This window comes from Lissotriton helveticus, chromosome 7 (genome assembly GCF_964261635.1).
Source record: "Lissotriton helveticus chromosome 7, aLisHel1.1, whole genome shotgun sequence".
Lineage (NCBI taxonomy): Eukaryota > Metazoa > Chordata > Amphibia > Caudata > Salamandridae > Lissotriton > Lissotriton helveticus.
In genome coordinates this window covers 1120100970-1120128616 of record NC_136068.1, presented here as the reverse complement: position 1 = coordinate 1120128616, position 27647 = coordinate 1120100970, and the positions used below count along the sequence as shown (strand labels likewise).

At 41.2% G+C, this 27647-nt stretch overlaps 1 protein-coding gene across 2 annotated transcripts in view; it reads right to left on the bottom strand.

Annotated features, from left to right (window-relative positions):
* Window positions 1–20206: 20206 nt before the first annotated feature.
* Window positions 20207–27647, bottom strand: part of SLC39A11 (solute carrier family 39 member 11) — a 2376444-nt gene continuing 2369003 nt past the window's right edge. For both annotated transcript variants that reach the window (XM_078654275.1, XM_078654276.1), the window contains exons 9-10: window positions 26433–26591; window positions 20207–25668 (exon numbers count right to left, since the gene is read on the bottom strand). In XM_078654275.1, coding sequence (XP_078510401.1) covers window positions 25590–25668; window positions 26433–26591 — 238 coding nt within the window. In that variant the 3' untranslated portion in view covers window positions 20207–25589. The remainder of the gene's footprint in view (window positions 25669–26432; window positions 26592–27647) is intronic.

The window sequence follows — 27647 nt, the reverse complement described above, 5'->3', positions numbered from 1 at the left end:
GATAACAACAAACTAACCATGGAACTGTATACAAAACCCACAGCAAGAAACACGTTATTGGAGTATAGTAGCCACCACCCACGTAATCTGCGGGATAACCTCACTTTTGGATGGTTTTTGCGCATTAGACGCAACTGTACCAGGAGGGAGGATTATTTCAGGGAGGCCAAAATACTACAATCAAAACTTGTGATGAGGGCTATCCATATAGACTGGTGAAACGGGCACTAAAACGTGCATGGTATTATGACCGTGAGGCCTTGCTCACTAGGAAAGAAGAAAAACAAAGAGAGGCCGCCATTAACACTCAATCTATAACCTGTGTTATGACCTTTGGAACAGAGTCCAACCAGATAATAAAGACCATAAAAAATAACTGGCATCTGATCAAGTAGGTTGAACCTCAGTTGAGTCTACTGCGTTTCGCCTTTAAAAGAGGGAGGAATTTGAGAGACCACTTAGTGAGGGCCTATAAAGAACCACCATCTGGCTCAATACAGAACCTATGGGGTCTTTCCCCGCTGATGGGACATTACCCTTGTGGTAATTGTGCTGCATGTGGTACAACGAGTGTAGTAAAGAGTTGTAACATCAATGGGCAGGAAATCAAATTATATCAACACTCTAATTGTTTGACAAAAAATGTAATTTACTGCACAGAGTGTCCATGCGGTTTAGCATATATTGAAAGACAACCCAGGAGGTTAAAAAACAAATAACACAGCACCAGTCACGTATAAGATGCAAGGTGACTTCGGCCCCTTTGGTCGAACACTATCAAGAAAAATCACACATGCCAACTGAAATGAAATGGTTCGTACAAAAGCTGGTCAAAAATTCCAAAAGACAACGCAGTGTAGATCGGCTGCTTACCCAAAAGGAGAACAAATGGACTCGGGCCTGCAACACTGTAGAAAGGGGGATGAATTCAATGATTGAGTGGCATGCTTTGGCCACTCTATAATGGCCCACTATAGCGTTTTTTGGTGCTTTATTCGGTCCCTTGATGTGACCAACACTGAGATGAGGACCAGGTTTATAATTGACCCTCCTGATTGCCTTGTTAGGCTTGTTATTCGGGGTTAGTAGGTTATGATTTACTATCAGTTTCTTCCTTTTTAAGTAAGTTCTGAGATAGGTATGGGTTGATACTTAGATTATATTACGATCTATTCTCCATTCAAAGATGGCCGCGATCGGAGAATACCTTTGTTATAAACATGTGTTAAAAACATGGGCGAATAAATACAAACTAAAAATGTATGTACACACCTAGCACTTATTCTTTGAAGGCGCTTCATTTATCTTTTAAGGTAATAGTTTTGGTAGACGATGTGTGATCATGATTAGGGGTCAGTTGATTATATACTGCATGATTACTGCAAACCTTTTACGTAAATATATTGGAGATGGTTTTTTTTTAATAAATCATTTTTTTTTAATAAATCATTGTAGCCTGTATATTGGTGATGACTCTAATACTAAATGCGGCGTGTTTTCTAATATACATCATTAACGCCACGATCATTTTAACCATTCTAAGATGGCCGCAATCGTTTGTCGGCGTGTGACGTCACGATCCTCGTCTATGTTGAGAGCGGCTCCACTACACACCGCACTCGGTCTTTGTGAGTCGGGTGAATGTGGAGCTAACGCCGCGGGTACCACAGAACTGAAATAAGTGTATAATAAGTCTAGCAAATTTATCATTCTAAGATACTGTTGCCTATTACTTTAGGATCATGGTACTAGTAGGACTAAAATGGTTTTTTCGCTATATAGGTAACTGATGTGCTTCCTAGTTAAAGTTTTCTTGTAAGTATGTCTTGATTTGTACACATATTTGGGTGTTCGGGCAGGACTAAGAATCGTGAATATTGGCCATTTTGGTGGGTAATTGAACTGTTGTCTTTAATTCTAGATAGAAATACGACGCAGCCTTGTGCAGAGATCGTTGTAAGTATAGTGCGTGATGTTCCAATTCTATTACTGGATCACTAGTGTTTCGACTTTGGACTTCTGAATTTCACATATTTGTGTTGTTGTTGTTGTTGTTTTTGTGTTTAGGCTTGGGGTAATTTCCGCCTAATATTAAGGGATACTTCCGGCTGGAAGTTCGTTGAATTGTGAGTTTTATAAATTGATATGTTGTGGTGGTGGCTCCATTTTCTCTACACACACTGATGTATGTCTTGGTGTGTGGTTCTCCGCTTTTACACAGGTGTGTGTTGCATTTGTTTGGGCCCCTTTGGGTGAGCAGACGATACTTTATGTAGGGATATGTAAGTTTTTACATTTGCTGTATATATTTTAATCTTTATTAGATGTGAATGTGCAACATTCCGTCCTGATGATGGTCCTGAGGATCGTGTAGACCGACGTGGGACCGAAACATCGACATCTAACATCGTTTTGCTTATACATCATTTGTTTGGATTTTGAACTTAATGTTGTATAATATGAAATTAATGTATCGTATGGTATTTAAGCTCCCCATACTCTGAGCAAACGGTGTTTTTTGATACTACTATTATTTGTGGTTAGAACCTATGTAGTATATATGTGTTGCCATGTTGCAATTATAACAATGAAAAGTACACAATCTTATTAAATATTTGTGTAGAAGTTGTAAAATTTCCTTGCATTTTTTTACTTTTGATCACGGTTGTGACATCTCTGAAAATTGTTAATCCTTGTGAAACAATTCCTATGTGGGACAATTCTTGCTTTTGTTATTAAACCTATTAGGTGCATTTTGCTTAACACCAGGTCTATGGTGAAACACAAATTCCAATTAGAATGTCTGATACAAGTAGAGGACCCGGATCTGTTTATTTAACTGAAACGTGGGAAAATGAAAATAGTGACCCTGACTGGCATCTAGCAATTCCAGCTGGATACGTCGTCGCTAACTCGGATAGAATGGGGGCAAAGGGTGGAGGAATTGCCATAATTTATCGCTCTTATTATACAGCCAGATTCACCCCAGAGTCTATATCAGATGATGAAGCAATGTCTTTTAGTATAAAACTCAACAACGCAGAAGTATTTCCAGGTCTATTAATTTATAGACCCCCCCCGCGGCCCTAGATCTTCTTTCTTGATCTTCCCCCACACCTATCTGGAGTCATGTCTAGAAACAGATTCCTTTACTATACTAGGTGATTTTAACTTCCATCTGGAAGATAATAACAACTCTGATACTGCATGTATACCAAATTAGCCAGTTTTGAACTAAATCAAATTGTCGGTGAGTACACACATATAGCAGGGCACACACCAGATGGTATCTGTACCAATAACTCTCGCATAGAGGTTAAGAAGGTCTGCCCTTTGCCTTGGTCCGACCATTCTGCGGTGCATTTTAACATCACGCTAGTAACATCCAATAGTGGACGGAGCTTTCGACCTCTGACTGATACATATCGTGCCTGGAAGCCAGTAAGTAAAACTGACTTTGTGTCAGCACTTAGCGACAGGCCTGCAATCTCTACTGACGCTAATCAAGCTGCCACAGACTTTCACAACTGGTTAAATAGAGCTGCAAACAAGGTTGCACCTGAAATGACTATGCAACCTCGACATAAAAAAGTCTTGTCTCCTTGGTACTCTGCAGATCTTAAGCTAGTAAAAATTAAGTGCAGGCAAGAAAGTTTATTGTGCTGCCCTTGAAGAATATAAGGTTGCAATCATACAGGCCAAAACTGCCTATTATACTACCAAAATCCAAGAAGCCACTGATTCTCCAAAAGAACTGTTTCAAACAGTTTCTGCGCTGTTGAAGTCTCCTCGGGATGTAACTTTCACACCAGACCAAAAATTTGTAGACAAATTGGCTGGTTTTTTTCAAAGCAAGGTTCAATCTGTATATAACGGCCTTTTAAAATCAGCTAAGAATGCAGCGGGAAACGTTTCAGCTCAGTCTGAACATAAGGTAGAGCACTGCGGTCTACCACTATTTCCATTATTGGCAGAGGAGAAAGTGGTGGACCTGTTGTTAAATATAAAATCAGGTTATCCCCTGGACCCCTGCCCGCAGTATATACTACATCTGACCCCAGAGGAGATAAGCATTTCATTTTCTCCTGTACTAAATAAAATTCTGCTATCAGGAGATTTTCCGAAGGCATGGAAAAAAGCCTGTATCCGCCCCCTCCTACAAAACCTAAGTTGGATCCACTATCGTCCCATCTCCTGCCTGCCAAAGTTCTTGAGAAGCCCCTTAACCTGGAACTAACATCTTATCCAGAGATTAATAACATCCTTGACAACACACAACACGGCTTCCGTTCGAAACATTCCACGGAGACAGCCTTGATTATGGCAGCAGGGGAAATACGTAAGGTGATGGATGAGGGAGGAAGGGCAATACTCGTCCTGCTCGATTTAACAGAAGCCTTGGATACCGTGAGTCATGCGGTATTAATACAAAGACTACAGGATGCAGGTATAAGTGGTACAGCTCTTGCCCTCTTATCTTCCTTTTTATCGTCTAGAAAACAAATGATCCACTGGGATGGATATCGATCGGAGAAATTTAAACTCCCTGGTGGAGTTCCTCAAGGCTCGGCCTTATCCCCTCACTTTTTAATATTTACGTAGCCCCTCTGGCTAGATTAATAAAGAGCTATGGCTTTACGCTGGTGTCATATGCTGATGACACTCAGCTTATAGTGTCTGTAACGCAGTCAGTGGATGCTATGGCAGCTGATTTCTGTAACTGCACCACTACATTGATGACCTGGATGAGTTCTAACTTTTTGAAGTTGAACACTGAGAAAACGGATGTCCTGGAGTTTGGTCAGAAAGCTTCAATCTGGAATCAGCTATGGGGGCCCACTACAGCCGGTACCTGTCCCGTGCCAGATATTAAGGCTAGGAACCTCGGATTCATGTTCGTCAAAGACCTCACCTGGGCCTTTCATATTAATCAAGTTTCTTCTGCATGCTTCTTTATGTTAAAAGGCCTAAGGAAGATTCTTCCATTCATCCCCTTCTCTCTGAGGAAAGCATTGGTAGTAGCCACCATTCTGTCCAGAATTGATTACTGTAACGCTCTCTATTTGGGAGCAGGCCCTGCCCAATTTGCTAAACTTCAATCCATTCAGAATGCGGCAGCTAGAATTGTGCTAAACATCACCCTACATCGAAAGCTATAAAACAGCTTCACTGGCTCCCAGTTCGACAACGTGTCGATTTTAACAAGCCTTGCCTGGTGCACAAAGCCTTGTTTGGTGGTGGGGCTGAGGATGTGCAATCCTTGTTTTCCCGTTACCTCCCTTCACGGTCTCTAAGGTCAGCCACTCTTGGCCTGGTACAACTCCCCAAGATAAAAAGAGTAAGGTGTGGAGGAAAACGGTTCTCTTTCCTAGCATCCAAACTTTGGAACTCACTTCCTGTACACTTGAGAAGGTTACCAAATAGATTGGTCTTCAGGAAAAAAATTAAAACATGTTTTTTTTCCCAACCATAAATACCTCAGTTGTTATGTCTTAGTCACCTCACCCCAGCACCAAGACGCCTCGGCAGTAGTGCGCTTTATAAATACCCTCAGTCAGTCACTAGCAAATTGGACTACAGAAACACACGGCATGTCGGCATCACTCCACAGATTACCAAGACACTCCAGGCTATCCAGAACACAGCAACCAGACTCAGGCTCAAAGTCCCACTCAGCTTTCACATATCTCTACACATCAAATACCTCAACATTCTCCACATTAACGTTGTACCAAACTTTGAAAAGCACTGCCAACAAATTTTAGATCTCCACCATGTGTTGGTAACAAAGTCTAGAATCAAGAATGTTTCAAAATAAAAGACGCTGTATTCGTGAATGCAAAAAAGTTCAAGGTTCCTTTAATAGTCCATTTAAAGTGCCAGCCAACGCGTTTCGTTCCGTCAAGCGGAACTTCTTCAGGGCTGTAAATCAAAAAATAAAACATACAAAAAACCCTTGTGAATTCTTTCAAAATGACATAAATACACACGTGAAATGTTATACAAAAAACATAAAACATTATATATACCAAACAAAACCCAAGTTAAAAACATCCTTTTCTCATAAAGATGCAGCATATATGAATACATTATTTTATCCATTTCTTTGGGTTTTTATGCTGCACAATTAGATACATTGACAATATCATTATACACTCTCGAGTAGTCCAAAAACAGATAACTCATTCATTAGGTCACATATTAAAAATTAAGAAACAGATCCACAGGGATTTCTGCATTTTGTTTTCAATTGTCAGAAACAGCGTCATTTTTATTGTAATCATCCATATCTAAGCATAGAACTGCAATCGTGACTTTGCACCAAACATTTGCATATCCAGACAAGTTTTATCAATTTCGAGTATCGGAGATATTTATTTAATTAAACCATATGGTCCCAGGATACCATTCCTAGTTTTATCCCCATCTTAAGCAATGCTTGAAATCTATTTCCTGAGGTCCCCCTATTTGGGATAGCTCATTTTCACAGCCACCACTGAAGCCAGCCCCGGCCACACGAAAAGAACAGCAAATCTCTCCATATATATTTCACATGATTACGGAGTGAGACACATAAAAGTCACACAAAAGGAAACATATGTTCTTCCTACCGCAATGAATGTCATCAGCCGTATTTGTCTTCCAAATCACAATATCGAAATGGGATACAGATCAGTTCCCTCAATGCGGGTGATTGATGAGCGGGATAGGTCCAAGATCAAAGATTTTTTCTCTTATCGATTTATCAAACTATTTCTTGCCAGCTATTTTGAAATCTCTATTCAAGATATAATGTTCACCTGAAATTGTAGCAAGTGAAAGTACATATAAGGACAATGTTAGGTCCCACCTTTTCCTACATGTACTAATGTTTCATAGAAAAACATTTTTGCACTATCCACAATTAAAATGCATAATAAATATATAATTCTATACCTTACGATTTCGAAGGGTATATTTCTTGGAAAATATTCCTATGTCTCCATCTTAGTTTTCGATGTTATTTGATAATTTTCTGTAGGGCACTAACCTAAAAGATATATATATATTCATAATGTAACTGGTTCCATTGCAGTATGTGCTTGTACTATACATTACTAACATTTCTCTTCTTCATGCCAGTAAAAAACTCGCATGGAATATTGGCAATGTAAGTCACATACCTTAGGTAATATAACGTGCACGTCCTGCACCGTTATTTGGTCAGGCTTCTAAATCCTCAGTGTGACTCACAGTTTCCAATTAATTAAAGGCAGTAACCTAAAAAATCAATATGAATATGGGTATTCATGGACCACAAGAGAGACTCCGCTCATAATACAAGTCCAGAATGACATACATTTCCAAAATCACCGTCAATATGAGCCCGGCGTGAGTGGCCCAAAATGACCACCCATATCGACCCCCAGTAATCGCACACGGGTATCCACAGGACATGCATGTTGTCCCCATTGTCAATATCCCAGGGCACGGCATAAAGATGTTGCTGGCCAACAAAAATGGCCACAAACATCATAAGAAAAAACAAACGTCAAAAATATTCACATATCATGGGAACCCGCTGTCTTAAGGGCAACCCGCCCTGGCAAAATTATTTAATTTAGCGTATCCTAAGCACAAATGATTGTATATTGCTCTTACCTGTCAGGGTCAAGTTATAGAACCCCCAGTCGGCGTCTCGATAATCCGCGCGCCAGATCCTTTCCCGCAAGAGTTGCGAGACGCCCTCCCTTCGATGGGTTTAAAAGTACCCAATCACAATCCACGTGTGAGTGACGCTAGGTCCCACAACTTTTACCACTATCATTTGGACTAATACGGGCGCCATTTTAAGCTAGTCAGCCAGGGCTCATTCTAGATCTATTTTCTATGTCGGCCTGAATAGAATATCGGTAATGTCTCTGAAATTAACGCAATTACTTACACGAGGTTTTTTATTTTGATACGATTAAATATAATTTATAAAGCGCAAAGTTGTTTCTACTGGTTCTATTGGATCAGAAAACACTAATTATATTGTATAGAAGACTTCAAGAATTATTATATTCGTAATGCAAGCTGGAGGTCACGTAACTATGGTTATGATAGACCTGTTGTATTGCTCTATTCGGGGGTGGGTAATTGTAGTCTATTTAACTGATGGTAATACATGCTTTTGATGATAAGAGAATATTGCTGTCACTCCATATGGAACCGGGTTGGCGGCATGATGGCTGCAGACAAACAGCCCAAACGTGATCATACCAAGGTGTCATTGATGCCTTAGGAGGAAAACACAAATATGTGCATTAAATCCTCACAAGGCATCACGACTCGTATACAGTACTTCATTGGTTGTCATTTATGTGGGGCAAATAACGACACAAGGAAAAAATATATTGACACAAGGAAAAAATATATATATATGCATCACCAGATTCGGAACATGGGCACAAGAAAATCAGATCGCTCAAGCAAGAGTGAAATAAAATGTGTTATTTGCAGTTTCATTGATATCATGTTGGCAAATTTACACTTGCACCCTAGTTTATTGTAAGAAGTGGTGCATCTCTCCTTCTGTATTATGGCCCATTTCCACACATCTCAAGCGACATATCCAAGCTGCCTCCCTTTTTCTTAGAGTAAGTTCACGATTACCCCCCCTCGGATGCGATGGTATATGGTCAATGCCCTGAAACCATATTGTCTTGTTATCTTTGTGATGTTCTTGCATATGATAGGCCAAAGGGTACTTTAAATCATAGTTTTTCACAGCTCGGGTATGTTCTTGGATCCTTAGTTTTAGTGGTCGCATAGTGCTCCCAACATATATTCTTTCGCATGCGCACCCAATAACATAAATCACATAGCTCGTATTGCAGTTTATATAGTGCCTTATTTCGTATTCTTTCTCAGTGTTAAATTTAAACTTCATTGTTTTGTTTTTACCAAGGGGGCAGATGTTACACCCTCCACAGGTATAAAAGCCTTTTGGTTTTGTTCGCATCCATGTACCTGGTTTGTTCTTAATGGGATAACTAGGGCACAGAATATTCCGCAAAGTCCTACCTCTCCTAAAGGTGACTCTTGGCGTCTCACTAATGTCTTCCTTTAGGTTGGGCACCTCACTCAGTAATTTCCAATGTTTCCTCAGAACTTTAAACACCTCCGTGCTATTTTGTGTATATTTGGTAATGAAAGCCATACTGGATTTGTTCATCATATCATTTTTCTTCGCTTTCTTGATTAGAGTATTACTACGTGTTACAGTTAGAATTCTCTTTTCAGCCTTATCTAAAGTTTTTCTGTCGTAACCTCTATCGGCAAATCTACTTTTGCTGTCTCGTATAGCATCCCGAAAGTTGTTTTCTTTACAAGCACATAACATAACATACATAACATCGAAAACTAAGATGGAGACATAGGAATATTTTCCAAGAAATATACCCTTCGAAATCGTAAGGTATAGAATTATATATTTATTATGCATTTTAATTGTGGATAGTGCAAAAATGTTTTTCTATGAAACATTAGTACATGTAGGAAAAGGTGGGACCTAACATTGTCCTTATATGTACTTTCACTTGCTACAATTTCAGGTGAACATTATATCTTGAATAGAGATTTCGAAATAGCTAGCAAGAAATAGTTTGATAAATCGATAAGAGAAAAAATCTTTGATCTTGGACCTATCCCGCTCATCAATCACCCGCATTGAGGGAACTGATCTGTATCCCATTTCGATATTGTGATTTGGAAGACAAATACGGCTGATGACATTCATTGCGGTAGGAAGAACATATGTTTCCTTTTGTGTGACTTTTATGTGTCTCACTCCGTAATCATGTGAAATATATATGGAGAGATTTGCTGTTCTTTTCGTGTGGCCGGGGCTGGCTTCAGTGGTGGCTGTGAAAATGAGCTATCCCAAATAGGCTGACCTCAGGAAATAGATTTCAAGCATTGCTTAGGATGGGGATAAAACTAGGAATGGTATCCTGGGACCATATGGTTTAATTAAATAAATATCTCCGATACTCGAAATTGATAAAACTTGTCTGGATATGCAAATGTTTGGTGCAAAGTCACGATTGCAGTTCTATGCTTAGATATGGATGATTACAATAACAATGACGCTGTTTCTGACAATTGAAAACAAAATGCAGAAATCCCTGTGGATCTGTTTCTTAATTTTTAATATGTGACCTAATGAATGAGTTATCTGTTTTTGGACTACTCGAGAGTGTATAATGATATTGTCAATGTATCTAATTGTGCAGCATAAAAACCCAAAGAAATGGATAAAATAATGTATTCATATATGCTGCATCTTTATGAGAAAAGGATGTTTTTAACTTGGGTTTTGTTTGGTATATATAATGTTTTATGTTTTTTGTATAACATTTCACGTGTGTATTTATGTCATTTTGAAAGAATTCACTAGGGTTTTTTGTATGTTTTATTTTTTGATTTACAGCCCTGAAGAAGTTCCGCTTGACGGAACGAAACGCGTTGGCTGGCACTTTAAATGGACTATTAAAGGAACCTTGAACTTTTTTGCATTCACGAATGCAGCGTCTTTTATTTTGAAACATTCTTGATTCTAGACTTTGTTACCAACACATGGTGGAGATCTAAAATTTGTTGGCGGTGCTTTTCAAAGTTTGGTACAACATTGATTTTTCCCAAGGATTTGGGATATACTCTCAGGGCAGGGAGTATTTGAAAATTGCACGCTATTTGAAAGACTAAGTATATATAAATATTGGTGATATTTGAGTTGGTGCTTTGAAGGTGTAAAAGTGGTCCACTGCCCATATCGTTTTGTGTAAAAAATTCTCCACATTAACATACATGCCCTCTTCAAACTACACACACACACACAAAGCACTGCACAACAAAAGTACTGCATACCTGAACAGTGGCATCAACTTAATCACATCATCCAGACACCCCCATTCGACCAGCCTCTAGCTCGTTCACACCCCCATATCCCAAGAGCCAGGAGATGGGTCTTTTAGTACCTGGCTTCTAAAGCCTGGAACAACCTTCTCACACACATCAGAACCACCAGCTCAGGCTCAGAATTCTCAGGCCCAGAATTCTGCAAACAACTGAAAGCATAGCTATCCCAAGTAGGCTGCTCTGGTCCTTAGCACCAGTTTATCTGGAAAAAGATTGGCGTACAGCAGTTGCAAGAAGAGACCCTGGAGCACACTCATGCAATGAGCAACAAGGAAAACTATCATGAGGGTCAGAAGACGCAAACAGCAGGTGTGCATTAGTTCAAAGGGAGTACATATGAGAAAAGCTGGGACCAAATTAAGATCACACTGCGGAATCAGATGTGGTCTGCAAGGGGAAATGAGTGTTTAACCTTTAAAAAATAGCATCCCAACAGGTGCTTTAAACAAGGGCAGTAGATCTGGTAAATGCAGAAAACCAAAAATGTCCATTAAACAGTAGACAAACTGAAGGCCCCTGAATTCTGTGGACTTAGAGGCATGTAATACGCTGCCAGAAGTGCACCAAAAATAGGCAAAATGGCTTCCTTAAAGCTCTTGTCCTCCTTTGCCATACGCAATGGCCTGGGGAACTCTAGGTACACCAGGATCAAATGTGGGACGGGCTCCTCAAGTGGAAATCACCTTGAAGTGGCACCTTGATATCCTCGTGACTTCTCTCTTGATAGAGAGTGGTGGTATGGGATCGAGTCCAGATTTGCTGTCTTGTGTTTCCTCTTTGATTTGGACTTCTACTTACCAGATGACTTTGCCCATGAAGAAGAGCTGTTGTGGGATCAGTGTCGATATTGGAAATGGGTCTGTGCCCTTGACACAGAGTGTGAGTAGGACTTACGCAAGGTCCATGACTTCTCGTGACGTTCGGCATCACACAGCTTTGTTTTATGGTCCATGATAGCCTTCAGGTGCACAAGGGCACATTTATCGCATGACTTGGAGTCATGCTCCGATTCAAACTACCAAAGACACACCTTGTTCAGGCTCATCACTGATCCCTGTTTTCAACAGTACTGGCATTGTTTGAATCCTGCAGCTTTAGGTGGGGACATTGTTTCCTTGCACAATGAAATTAAATTTGAAAACGTGTCAAACTGTTGAAAAAAGGAGTGGCGACCCTGATCCGGGTTTGAAGGTACTGAAAATTAAGGAACTGATGTCGGGGCGCAGGGGTGGTTCTAATATATGGCTCTGCTTTGTCACTTCAAGGCGGGAATTAAGTTGGCGCATGGGAGCACTGCTTTGATATCTTCCGTATTCAGTCTGCCACCTGGGGAATATTCTAGAGTTGAGGAAGCTGCAGCTAGAAGTGTCCTTCAGAAGCACATATATAAAAAATATTTTATCAAATTTGCTCAATTTGTGGTTGCTGCAAAACAAAATATAGTTTCATCATTTTTGGTTGAAGTGTATTCTGAATAAATTCATAGGACTGAATTAATTTCCAAAAATTGGCCACGTTCAATTTTTTTTACTAAGTTCCCAAAAATATTTTTTGTGGATACCACCCCCCAAATTATAATATGGTTGCAGAGCTAATAGTCCAAAGGCATAGGGCAATTTGTTAAGTATTGTATATCCTGCATTGATAATTTTGTAGCCCATCTTACAATGTTTCCGCATGCCTTAATCTTACTTGTTAGGAGTCCCAATAATGGTGAAAAAATACACTAGGCTCGTTGAAAAAGGGGTGCCCAATAGTAGCAGCTGTGAGCCCCTGAAAATACTATTGAAGAAAAAACCCTGATGTTGATGCTCTCTACGTTGGTATTAGTATTGTAAGGGAATCTCATACCAGGTTGTGTGCAGCATGCATCATGTATGCTCTTTCAAAGACATAGGTGGCTTCCTCAAACGTTAAAAAAAGCCTTTTAAAGATTGTGTCTGTTAATATTGATAAATGCGAAATGTTACCCCTAAATCCTCTTTGTCAAAAACATCTCTTTGATTCTTCTGGCTTCTCATGGCAACCTTCTAAGATTAAATATTTGGGTGTTTGGTTTGCTCCACGTCTCTCAGATACTCTTAAGTTTAATTTCGATTCACTTTCTGCAAAACTAAATGCGGCAATTACTCGCTGGAATCCTCTTTTCCTTTCATGCTGGGGCCGTCTTGATTCCATCAAAATGATGTTGGCACCTCTAGTACTTTACTCCATCTCGATGATTCCCATTCACATTCCAGACTATTACTTCAAGTCGATAGACTCTATTTTGCTCAAGTTTTTGTGGAAAGGTAAAAAATCTCGAATAGCTCTTTCTGCTTTAAAAAAAGATAAATCACTAGGAGGGGTTAAATTTCCTAATTTCAAATCTTATCATAATGCTTTTTCATTAAAGCAAGCTTTGCGTTGGCTCTCTACTGACCTCCCATTTTATCCTCCTCTCTGGCTTAAGTTAGAATCTTCCTTCCTTCATCCTTTTGATTTTAACGAGGTTCTTTCCTTCACTTCTAACGTAACGTCTCTTCGCTCCCCCATCATTTCCCGTTCTCGTTCTCTTCTTCAACCATACCTGCAATCCTCTTACCCATCTGCTTCCTCCACTCATATCCAACCTATTTGGCATAATAAACTCCTCAAAATCCGTAATCGTTTATTATATTGGAAAACCTGGCACTCTCTTGGCTTAAAATGGATCTCTCAACTTCTTTCGGGTAATCAACCTCTTCCTTTTCAGGATCTCCAAAACCAATTTTTGTTACCCTCCTCTTCTCGTACACAATATATATCACTTCTTCCCTCTCTTACCCAAAATCTCTCTTCACTCCCTACTACGAATTCTATCCCTATTGCATATCTTCCTGTGTCCAATGTGCTCTACCACTCACCCTCTGCTTCTTTTCTCTATAAATCAATGCAATCTTCTACTGATCGCATCAAATCCAAGGTTGAGTTGGCTTGGGAAAAAGATTTTTCTCAAGTTTGGTCTTTCACTTTGTGGGATAAAATTTGGTCAAAAATCCATAGTACCTCCAGAGCTGCTAACACTACTCAAACCCTATTTTTTGTTTATAATCGCACATTATTTACTCCATTACTTTTGTCATCGTTCTCCTCAGACACTCCTTCCACTTGCTGGTCCTGTCCCTGCTCTTCAGCTGATTTGAAGCATATGTTGTTCGATTGTCCTCCCATTTTTCGTTTTTGGCAATTGGTTTGGTCCCAGTTTAAAAAGATTTTCAATTTTCATTTTTCTTTCTCCATTGTTAACATTTTTCTAGGTTCCCTTTCCCCTATTTTTACCAATTCCTCCCAAAACTATAAATTAATTGACCTTTTGATAGCCATTGCCTTACACCATATTACATCCCATTGGAAACAAGCTAATGACGTTTCATTTAGTGCTTGGTGGAATGCAGTCTGTTTTAACCACCGTCTAGATACTAATTTTGTTTCCCCCATTTCCCTTGCAATCAAACGTGATCTTTTATGGCTTCCCCTTACTGAGTATTTATCCAGAGTTGTTACAATCCCACCTGCTTCTCAAGTTCGCACTGCTGAGGTTCAAAAACCACCGTGATTACATTTTCTTAATTGCATTTAATGTTTTTTTTCATATCATTTATTTGCCTTATTTTACAGGTTATGACCTCATTTCTTCTGTTTTCATAAGCATTATTGTTTACTATATTTTTCTGTATTGTTTCATCAATCTGATTTACTCTTCTGTAAGAGAGATTTCTTGTTTTTTATAATTCATGATTGTTTCTTCATTTTCTGTCTTTACTCCTTTATGCTTCAATAAACTCAAACTAAAAAAAAAAAAAAAAAGATTGTGTCTGTCTATAATCCTAACCCCTCTCCTACTTTTAGGCATAGTTTGCTCTTATTTGCTTATCTTTTCAAATAGATTTTGTGCACTTGACTTTCTGCTTGAGAATCCTTGGCGATTACAGAAGCAACCCACATATGTACTAAGATAGGCAATACGGTGGATTGTCTCACTTGCAACATTACTGGCACACCCTGAAATGACTGTGCGTGTAGGTTTTTAAAGTACGTAGTAAAGCAACTTTCTTTAAAGGATCAGAAAAGCTAATACCTAGAGAGAAGGGACCTGATCCAAAGCAACAGTTCGGCATCCTATCAGAACCACCCAAAACACAGTAAAATGTCCAGCAATGCTATGTTATGTTGTTGTTTTTATTGACTGCTGATACCTATTGAGGTGTCTTTGTGCTGCGGAAAAAAAACGATGTGAGAATAGCCAAAAGGGTACTGAACGTTAAACCAGGTATTTAGTGTTTTCCTGAAGTGAAATAGGTTCTGCACTTGGCATAGACAGTGGAAGAGTGTTCCACAGTTTGGCCGCCACAACCAAAAAGGTTTTCCTGCATTCTGAGTCTGGCTAAATATGGGTACCAAAAGAAGAGAGCCATTAGAGGACCTGAAAGTACAGCCTGGAACATAGTGTGTGAACTTATTTCTAAGATAGATTGGTCCCGTGGGATAGTAGCTCTATGGACAACGTTAACAAATGGATAGAAAATAATTATTTTAACATGAGTTTATAGAATTTCTACTTCTTTGTACAAATATATGTAGGTACAAGTAGAAGCTCAACTGCTGAGTCCCTCCTTCAATATGTGTTTATGATTAGATAATCTCACACATGTTGTAAAACTGAAGCCTAAGACTATGCAAGTGCTAGCTGAAAGGAAAAGAGACCACTGTAATACTAACATACAAGAGATTTCCAGCCTAAAGACACATAATGCTCATTCATGTAACTCTACGAAAGCCCTGTACCGCAGAACAGGGAATGTGAATAGAAGTGTTGATCAGACACCATGAGAAAAGAAAGTTGGTCTGCTATTAAAGTGACTTGACCAAAGCAACATGAACCATTGGGAGTATTTCTGCGTGAAAGCAACTCACTCCATAAGTGTGCAAATTTCCTCTACAGGGCAATCGTTTACTTGTTATTTAATAAACTCTTGAGAAGCCTCGCCCATTGGTGAAATTATGAAATGTGGCCATGGTAGATAACATGCATGGACTTTGGTGAGGAATTACAGCCCAAATTAAGGGAAGTCATTTGACAAAAAATATGATCCCCAAGATAACATTTACTAACACTCATCTGTTGTTTTAGTTAATATAATTACCTTAATTAAACTTTTCAGCAAGAAACTAATTTTCAAAATAAATAGTTACATCAAAATAAAAAGGAATTGCAGTACTGAAATATTGCACAGGTTCAAGCCTTATTAAACTTCTTTTTCGAACCGTGGTCTTGTCTTTGCTGATGGTGATGTGTTAAGTGAAAGCTTCACTAACAATCCACTTCTCCAATTAGTTTGTTTGGTGCAAGCTGCTCTGCTGACATTCAGTGTGAAGACATTAAGTGTGATTAATTTCAGCTGCTTGACTTGAAGAGTTCACAAAGGTCAAGTAAGAAGATTGTTTATTTTTTCCTTTGGATTACAAGTTTTCTTTTGTTCAACTAAAAGTAAATTGCAAAGGTCACTTTTGGATTTAATAGTTTTCTGCTGCTTGATTTGAGGAGTTCACAAAGGTGGAGTTTGAAGACTTTCAAGGGTTATTCAAGAGATTGTAATGTGAAGTGGAGGAATAACTTATAATGCTTTGTTTTCTTCTTTGACCAATGGAAACAATTCTGGGCCATATTCTTTGCTTTAGAGATTACTTAAAGGCATGGCATTATTTATTCGAAAGTGAATACAAACTGGAACAATTTCCTGTACGTTTATTTTTTGAATCCCTGGCAAGTCATTCAACTATATTTTTGTTGGATTTATAAATCAGACTTCCGTGAAAAAAAGAGAGTTACTGGATAGAATATATATGTGTTGTAGCAGAGTGCAAGCAGCCAAGAAAGTTCAGATGGCATAAAGGTAACCACGCCTTTTCTAGTGCTGCGGTGAACCACTGGCGGCTGTCTCTTCCAATCCACTTTCTCGGGGGCTTCCTTTACTCAAATCTAGCACTGGGTTGGAGCCTCAGAGGAACAATGAGTAAACTATTCTCCAGTCATCCATGATCCCCTTTCGGTGGAGCTCAGGTGTTTCTTTGAATTCCTGACAGCACTTTGGTAATGATATGTGCCCCCCAAAAAGCTGATATCTACTGTAATAAAGGAAGGGACTGGACAAGGTGCTCTAATAGTGACATGTTTTAACCCACTCCATCTAAACCGGTTTTCTGCATTCTAATTTCAACCAGACTGCACACATGGATTATGTCATGTACAGCACCTTTACGCTGACAATACTCTGATGCAAAAAAACTGCGATAAAATGTAATCTGTAACTCTCTCTTCTCCTCACTCAAGCTAGATCTCTGATATATCAAATACCTGCTGCTTGTTATGAGAAGTTGACGAAAGTCAAGTTTGAAGACTTTCAACAGAGTTATTCAAGAGATTGTAATGTCAAATGGAAAAATAGCTTTGAAAGCTTTGTTATCTTCTTTGTCCAATGGAAACAATTCTGGAGCCTATCCTTTGCTTTACAGTTTATTTAAAATCATGGCATTATGTATTTGAAAGTGACTACAACCTGGGACAATATCCTGTATGTTTATTTTTTTAATGCCTGGCAAGTCACTAAACTATATTTTGTTGGACTTATAAACCAGACTTTCATGAAAAAAGAGAGTTACTGTTCTAACAGTGTGCTGTGTTACAGCTAATGATGGACGGAATGCTGACAATGCAAACATTCTCCCCCAGTCAAAAGATCTGGGTTAAATCCATCGTTCTTTTGCCCACTACGCCACCCCAGTTTGGACCCAGCCATATGCAAATCAGTCTTGACCCTGTGCCCCATGGGAAACGTCCAGACCGAACTGCCAGGCCATGTCTGAACTGGGGTGGTGGAGTGAGTTAAAAACAATGATGGATTAAACCCAGCTCCGTTGACTGGGGGTGAATGCTTGCAATGTTCAACACTCCGTCCATCATCCCCTTTGGTTTTGCTTTCTTCGCCCTAAGATGGCAGGGTATGCCCAGACGTGGGTCCCTTACTCACTTTGCCACTGGATTCAAGCTAGTCTGGCTGATGAGGCAGAAACCGGTCCCAGGATGCTTGTTTCCGGTCCAGGGAAAACATGGCTTGGCAGTTCGGGCAGGACTGTTCCCATGAGGCACAGGGTCAGACTGATTTGCATATGGCCATGTCTGAACTGGGGTGGTGGAGTGAACTAAAGAATGATGATGGATTAAACCCAGATCAGTTAACGGGGGGTGAGTGCTTGCAATGTTCAACACTCCGTCCATCATCCCCATTGGTTTTGCTTTGTTCGCCCCAAGTTGGCTGGGTATGCCCAGACGTGGGTCCCTTGCTCACTTTGCCACTGGATTCAAGCTAGTCTGGCTGATGAGGCAGAAACCGGGCTCAGGATGCTTGTTTTCAGTCCAGGGAAGGAATGACTTGGCAGTTCGGGCTGGACTGTTCCAATGAGGCACAGGGTCAGACTGATTTGCATATGGCCATGTCTGAACTGGGGTGGCCGAGTGAGCTAAAGAATGATGATGGATTAAGCCCAGGTCAGTTGACTCTAGGTGAGTGCTTGCAATGTTCAACACTCCGTCCATCATCCCCTTTGGTTTTGTAACAGTGTGTAGGCAGCCAAGAAAGTTCAGATGACATAAAGGTAACCAAGCCTTTTCTAGTGCTACGGTAAACAAGGGGAGGAGTGAAATATTCTACATACAGTCATTCATGACTCCCTTCTGGTGGAGCTTAGGTATTTGTTTAAAATCTTGACAACACTTTAGTAAGGATAAGTGCAACAAAAAAGGTGATATATTGGTTAGAATATGTGAACTAAAGGAAGGGACTAGACAAGGTACTCGTATAGTGACATGTTTTTAATCCACTTCATCTAAACCTGTTTTCTGCATTCTAATTTGAACCAGACCCCACACATGCTTTAGGTCCAGTAAAGAATTGGCTTGGTAGTTTGGTCTGCCCTGTTCCCATGATGCACTGGGCCAGGGACAGACTAATTTGCATGTAGCCAGGTTCTGAACTGGGATGGTGCAGTGAGCTAAAAAACGGTGATGGATCAAGCCCTGATCTTTTGACTGGGTAGGAGTGTTCTGCTTAATTCAGATACTCTGTCCATCACCACCCCCCTTTTTGAATCGTTTAGGTCACGTACAGCATCTTTACGCTGAAAATCCCCAAGTGCAATAACACTGCAAAAAAATGAAATCTGTAACTCTCTTATCCTTCCTCAAGCTAGATCTCTGAAATATCAAATATCTGAAATTAAAAAATAAAAATGGACTCCCCAGTTGAAAGGCCCAATTGACAGGTTATGTGCTTCAAAGCAGCTCAGACCTCTGAGGAAAATGTAATGTCCCGAGTCGTATGGTTTAATGGATGTGATATGTCCCTGAAATTAGTAGAGAACATTGGCTAGGATATCTGATCCCCATCAGCAGGTCTCTTTGAAGAGGACAGTGAAGAAAATATGCTCCAGAGCAGCTTAGCCCATTGGTGGTGTTATGTTCCTTGAGCACTGTAGCTTAGCCCATTGATAGAATAAGAACTCCAAAGTTGTATGGACCAAATGAGAGTGCATGTGTTTTTAAACAGCATATCCTATTGCTCGGTATATGAACCCCAACGTAGCAGGTGTCACCAGAGACAATATGTACATCATGGTCCACAGGAAGTATATATTTCTGAAAGCAGCACACTGCTGACAATATTTGACTTTAAGGAAGGTTGTGTGGTGTAAAGCAGCACAACACTATAGCGACTATAGCATAGTTTACGTGCCCTAAAGCAGCACAGCACATTGCTGACGATTTGTTACACAGAGCAGCAGGACGCATTGGTAACAACGTGTTCTCTTAATTATAGTGACCCTTCGATGAAGTGACGTATCATGAAGCAGGATGGTTCTCTGGTATATGATGCACAGTGGCCCATTGGTAGTTGTATGTGTCCAAAAGCGGATATGTGATACAAAACAGATGGCCCACTGGTGAGGTTATATCTCCCAAAGAAGCAAGGATCACTGCTGAGGTTACATATTCCAAAGCAGGAGGGAGTATTTGTGACTTTATGTGCCCCGAAGCAGGCTGACCCATAGGTAGGAGTATTTGCTGAATAGTAATTTACTTGTGAGATTAGGTGCCTGAAAGCAGGACGGCTATGAGGTATTCTGTAAATAAAGCTTCTCTCTATTACTAAGTTAATTTCGAAACAATAAATCACAAAAACACACATTTTAAAATGTCCTCTTTATTCAAAACAAATCAAAACTCTAAACTTCATATCAAGAGACAAAACACCTGCGCTTCATGACAACTTATTAACAAACATTCAATACATTAATATACTAATCAGTTATTTTCTGGACTATATTTTAATCTCATTGCTGGTGAGACTTCAGAAGGACAAGACATCAATGCCTGGAAGATGGCTTCATACAAGAAAGGCTGGGAAACCCAAGGAAACATTGTGCAGCCCATTTATGGATAGACGGCAACACCCCATGTGGAAGAAAGCCACAGCCTTGAAGCCATTCCACCTTCAACTTCAGTGCAAAGGGCAAATGTTTTTCAACTACCAGTTTCACTCTATAATAAAAGAGGTATGAGGATGGAAGAATTTTCGAAGAACAATATCTTAATTGCAAAACACACATGCTTGTGTTCTGAGCTTACTTTGGTCCTCATGAAGTGTGGCCCAATAATTGATGGAGTCAGTAACATACGCTCCTACCAAATATACAATACTGACGTGGCTGGTAATTTTTTTACCGGCCTCGTTGGAGTACAAGTTTGGCGGGAATACCGCAGTTCCATGGCGATTCACCCAGAGACTTCACCTGCTGCAAGACGGACAAGCCTCTGGGTGGGATACCGGTGAAAAATGTGGAAGTGTTCATAGTAAGTCCAATTTATGCATGCTATAGCCTCCAAAAGTCATAATTACTAACCCCGGGAGGGTAACTATGCTCCGCCAGCAGAGTTTATGTCGTTTTGCCTGATGTCCACGTTCCGTTGAGAAGACGGAGTTCAGGCAAACCTACGACTCCATAGCGGAGCGTAGTCGCCGGCCCCTCCACCCTCCCAAATGAATTAAAACGAAGTAAAAGGCACTTACCTGCCCCGTGGCTGCCTCCTCCTTTACATAGCCACTCTCCTGCCTCCTCCTCGCCGTTCTGCTTTACTAATGACCCTACATCTTATGTCTTTCAGGTGCGTATGCGCAAGTCGTACAACGTAGGGGTTATTAATGAAGAGGGACGGCGAGGAGGCAGGAGAGCAGCAATGTAAAGGAGGAGGCAGCCGCGGGCAGGTATGTGCCTTTTAATTCATTTAAATTATTTTGCGAGGGCGTGGAGCGGAGTGGAGCGAAGTTCCACGGAATTGCTTTCCAACTCCGTGGAACTTCGCATAGAGGCAGTACACCTGCTAGGCCCAGCGTTAATAATTACCACTATGCCCCTAACCCCAGATTACCAGAGACCAGGTAACAGTAATTCATGGGGTGGGGAAATACCATGAATTATTACGGGTCACTAGTAATGAAGTCCTTTGTGCTCTAGCTGCCAAGATAAGCATCTCTGTAAACGTTGTTCCTGCTTTGCAATTGACAGCTGGAATGCCTATCAGAGTTATTTTAGAATCTGTACAGTGATAATCAAGCATAGCATAGCATGCACTATCATTGTCTCAGTCATTTCCAGTTTTGCTGATGTAACAAGGATCGTGTTCAGAGTGTTCTTGGGTCACATAACAGTATTTAGCAATATGCATATGGGCATATAAAAGACTCACTGTGCTTGCTATGCTGCCGCTTGCTTGGTGCTATGACAACAGAGTGCCAGCAGAACATCGAACAAAAGTCATTTTTAAGACACAAACAGAAAACCCAAGAGGTAAATTGAAGGAGTTTAGGCTGGAAAGCAGAGAGGACAGGGCAAACACCTGAACATATGCAGAAAGGCATCAGTGTTTGAATATATAATAGTTTTAGAGAGTGTGCAACAAAACTTTACACACATCAGCTTTTTTGCTTACACAGTAAATGCCAATGCACACTTTAGGAACTGTTGTGGTTTACAGAATATCCCCTCGTCCCCTAAAACAAAATACGGTTCTAATAATAACTTGCATATTGTGAATACCAGCATCAATTATTGACCTTTCAATACCTAGAAATATCTTGAGTTGTATTTAAGAACATTGTTCCTAAAGGCAACTCAATTAGATATTTCTAGGTGGGCCACATTATGTCTTGAGAATATATTTGTGCAATTCCAAGAAACTACAGCATAAATTGTAATCCAGAGAGGTTTCTGTGGTGATCAACAGGTCTATAAAGAAAGATGGGCCTCATTGAGCAGCGAGACTGCATCAGGACCAATGAAAGTCCTAAGGAACTGAGGCACAGCACTTCTACTTATTAAAGAAATAGAAGGGTGCAACTAACCGATGTGGTCAACACAGGGAATTTGTTGAAAATATAAATAATCATAACTAACAATATTAATGAATCAAAATTCATTGAGACTCAATTGTTTCTATATTCCCTGACAGTAACTGCTGGTGAATTGCTCTGTTTCTTTTTCTTACCGAGTAGTGTGTACAAAAGGACCATTTCTTGAAACAATATATGAAATGTGTCCCATTGTGTAGACAATAATTATCAATGTTCTCTTTCCACTGAAAATGTATGTGCTGCTAAGAACCAGAATGAAGCAGGATATGCAAAGCATTTCAACATGGATGCCATTTTGTTATGCACATCAATAACTGCTAGGTAACCCAGGGTAACAGGCCCCTAGCACTAATAGCGACTCAGTCTTTAGTGAGTGCTACAGTCAGAGAAATATATACTTCTAGCTACTCAAGTTACTCAATCCATTGGGTGGTTAGGAAATTAAATGTGTTTGATTGCTTAGCAATGACTCTTGGTTTGAAAGATGGGTGCAAAACAGGGCACTTCCTGAACTGCATAGTTTGCTAAGGGCACAGTGTGATAGCTTCTCAAAATGGTGGTGAGTTAATACTTTGAATAAAGAAGGATGGAAATTATCTTCATGATTCTTAATATAAAATGTGGCACACGTATGATGAGATAATGACTTGGTAGGTCCTTTACAACTATACTGCCTAGCAGCCAAGTAATTTGGGCAGTGAAGGCCCTGCTTCCACCCTCCTCGCTGCAGCCTGCCTGCCATACAAGTACCTCTGCTGGAACTACCTAACCAAGTGCTTGTGGCAAGATAGAAGGAGCCCTCAAAATGCAATGCATTGTGGGCCACCATGTTACATGGCCCTCTCTGCATTTATTTCTGATTCATACAAGCAAACACCAAGATCGGGTTTTGTTACAGTGAAAGGGAAAAAAAACATCCCAGTTGGGCAGTGAGCTTTTTCCATGCATGTTGGAATTTTTTTAATTTTTTTTAATTAGGGGTTTGGGTCTGCTATGCCTTGCAAACCGGTCCGGGCAGGAAAAAATGCAAGTTGGAGTAACTATCCTAAATACAGCCTGCCATCAAACCTTCCGTGACTGATGGCCCTGTAGGAGCTAGGCTACAGATCACAGGCATCCAATAGCAGACCCAGTGGAAGTGCCTCTGTGTGAAACCTAACAGTTTCCCAGACTAATGGCCTGATTACAATGGAGGAAAGTCAGACTGCCGACCGCCATCGCTTTGGATGGGAGACCGTCTGACAATGAGTTGGTGGTCTTACCCGCCACATTTAGATAAGACCGCCAGCACAGCAGTAAGAAAGTGCTTTTTAATACTACTGCATGTCCTGCAGCCCAGGAAAAGAGTTGCAGCACAAGCCACAATGGTAAAAAGCCTTTTGTGCACAATCATGCACTGTGTGCCAGGCACCATGTAGTGCCAGGCACACAGTGCATGGATGTGTGGGTAGTGCCCCCCCAGGCCACTTAGCAGTGGCCGAAGGGGGATGGGGCCCTGCTTGGAGCCCCCAAATTCCATTTCTGCCTGCCTTTTCATGACAGTGGGACCACCTTGAAAAGACAGCCAGAAAGGAACATCCTAATGACTACGGCGGTGCCTGCGCAAGCACTGCCTTGATTGTAGGGATAGGTTTCCAACCTACTGAAAGTTCTTGAATCCTGTTGGAGGCGGTGGTCTTTCCCCCTAGCCTCTGCACTCCAACTGCCGGTATTGCAATCCAGTTGTCAGACGGATGGCCTGGATGTCGGGCAGACCGCCACAGACAGCCTGTCAGTGGAGGTCTAGCCACCATTATAATGAGGCCTTAAGTGAGGGACACAAACTGTGGGCATTTGGGGTGATACTGCCATGGTGACCACAGAAATCACTCTTTCAGTATGAAAGGATTCCTTAGTAGTATGAAGTAGCTTCTGCCTACAGTAATGAGAGCATCACAAAGGTCTTATCTTGTGAGTACTTACTTATTTTTCTGATGTACTAATGCAAACCTTTGTTAAAGAAACCTCTAAAGACTGATTTCACATTCCACTATTTTAAAGAAAAGTTGAACAACACTTGTTTCATTTAGTACTGGTTCTTTAAGAGCAGTCCAGGGCTGGCTTTAGCACTGGTGGTGCCCAGTGCCACAATCATTTTTGGTGCCCCCATAGCATATGACCACCTCCTTTCATTCTGTCACTACCACCAGGCTAAAGTACCCCTCATCTCTCCAATCCTAAGTTATTGATCAACACCAGGGCCGGACTGGCCATAGCAGGCACCAGGTAATCCATCTGTGCGCTGCATGGGTGGGGGGGGGGGGCGGTTTTGGGACCCTGGGGGCCATTTTTGTTATAGGGCCGTTTTTGCAGCTTAGCTGGAAAATCGTCCCTGTAACAAAATCGGCAGAAAATCGGTCCTCGGAAAGAGCTCGGCGGCACCCCCCAACCCCCGTGGGGGTGGGGGGGGGGGGCGGCCGAGCACTTTGCCAGGGCCGGTTTTGGTTCCCAGTCCGGCCCTAATCAACACAGCGCCCCCCTGAGGTCAGCGCCCCTGTCACAGGTCAGCGCCCGGTGTGGCCGCACCAGTCGCACTGCCTTCAGGCCAGCCCTGGAGCAGACTGCATCTATCTGGCTGTTCCACTTGGATATGTGCTACTGAAAGTTGAAGTACATACTCCATGTCAATTTGTTTCCCAGAGATCAGTGGCCATCTCTCATACTAGAGTTTCTATGTTACAATAAGTTTATGTCACAATAAGGTATTTTCTTACTTAACTTTACTAACCTGTTAATTTCATCCCGGCATAAAGCAGAACTTGCTATCAAAACCATCAACTGATACGAAAAGATAAGCATCAAAGCACACAAAATGTGGGCTAGACTCGCCTGAGAAACCAGCAAGGCTGGATTGACTCCTGAGGTCCTGATCTCCCCCAGCAGCAAGTGCTCTTCACTTTATCTTAAACGTGTGGAGAAAGCACAGATATGGTGGGAGACAAGAACCCAGAAGGAAATATTGGTCCCCCTTCAAAATCACAACAATCATACTTCAACATATCAGACGCTGAAAGAAATTGAGAAATCCCAACCCATTGCTCCCTATCACAACTTGTCAAAAGCAATATTCTTCTCTGTTAAATCTGTCCCCTAACATGTCCAGGTCAATGAGTGCTGTCATTAGCCCAGGCCAACGTCCAAAGACATCATCACTACGAATCCAAGGATGGAGGTCCAGGAGGCCAGCTTCCCGTTGCCACTGAAATGAAAAGAGAGAGGAGAGTTAGGCATCACAGAAGATCACAGCATGCACATGAAACCAACAGCCTACTACTTCTGGGGCACACACATCTCGGAGGTTGGGAGAAAGGAATATACATTTAGGAAGCCAAACAACTTGCCACCAGGCTTTAAGGAGTCTCTGTCCCTCCTTCACAGTTTACCCCTTCATGGAACACCAATGTAACCCAGCAGTAGGAGAGATAGTGCCAACATCCATGTCAAAATGTAGTAGCACTTTATGGATCACGTGCTACGCATCCACTGGCAGGTGTTTCTCTTTTGAATGTAGGTTGGATGCCATGCCTGCGCACATCAGACGACTATAGACAATACGAGGACCACTGCTGCATGGCGAAGGACTCAAAGCAACCTAGGGCAGGACCAGCGTCAGTCATATGTCAGGGAAGAGTGTAACGTGTCACTGACTCACTCAGTCCAAACTAGCAATGAAAGCCACTAACTGCCTACAATTACCCAGATGTATTTAATACATGCCTCAAATATTAAAGCAGACTATAATAGACCAGTATCATAGTATGGCAGAAAAAAATATTAACAACAAGACCAACTGTTGTAGCAATATTGTGGTCGTGGGTTGGTCCTGAACAGGAAGCTTCTGCAGAACAGACTAAGATATTTCAGCCAATGCACAGAAACGTGCAGTGGAACAGGAGACTGCACTGACCTGCAAGAACAGACACCACCAAGCACCTATCCAGCAGAGAGTGCATGCCCTCTTACCTGGTCTGCGCCTCTGGAATGATGTCATCCACGACCACGTACACCATTGCCCCGGCAGCAAAGGCCAAGGCATACGGGAGGAGAGGCTCTGCGAAACCAACTGCGAAGGCACCAAAGACACCAGCAATGGGTTCCACCATGCCACTCAGCTGGCCATACCTTTAAAGAGAGTAAGACAATGATCAGCAACAAAGGCGTGCGAGGATAAAATACAAAGATACAGAGGATGCAGCCAACGCCTTTCATTTGCACAGATCTGTTATTAAGTCAGTGCCCATTTACTTTAACTACATCTAGAATAGTGGGTTAACATTACACTGAGTCAATGTCACAGTGTCACAATGGATCTGCTAAGAAACATTGATATTAATACACAGCATTTAAGTCAATATAAAGATGATTAAGAAACACGTGCTTCCCTTAAAGGAACCCCCTATCACTGCTTCTATTGTTGCCTTCAGTTCTGCTACTGCTCCTTCTCTGTCTGCTGCTAGTGCTGGTGAAGCTATGCAGCCAAACAATGCCCAGGGGTGTACCTATGCCAATAACATTGGGGGAGAGGGGGTTTGAGCTTCAGATTTTCAAACAATCACGCTGGCATACAATGTTAAAATCCATAATATGACAAGAAATGCCCATGGGAGGGTCTTAAGGAACAGAGGAATGCGGATTCATGGGGGTATTACATGAGAGAAAACAGAATATTTTGTAAAATAACCAACATTTCTGAAGACTCAATACAGAGAAATGGAGTGAGTGTATTTTTTGTCTGCGTGTATGTAAACATTTCTGGTGAAATCCGACAGTCACTTTAACAAACCCGCCTGAAAGCACCTTTACCCAACTATTTACCAGAACATATATTTATTAGACGGGGTGAAACACCCCAAATATCCCCCTAAAACTACGCCCCTGACAATGCCAACAGACACTTGAAAAAAAACATACCAGCGCTATTAGCATTACCTTGGGCACTAAAAGTAAGGGTACTCCATGTACAACCATAGCACTACGATCAGCAAGGGTACACAAAACAATCCTACTAGTAATACGACAATCACCACTGGTGCTAAGTCTATTATCACTCCTGCCACTGGTACCACCCACTGTAGGCCCTATTGTCAGTGCCAGTGCATTCAGTGATACTCTTTTTTTGTTTACAAGTCTTCCAAGCTGCACGTGCCACCTTGTGATCCTTCAGAGACGGCCCACGTG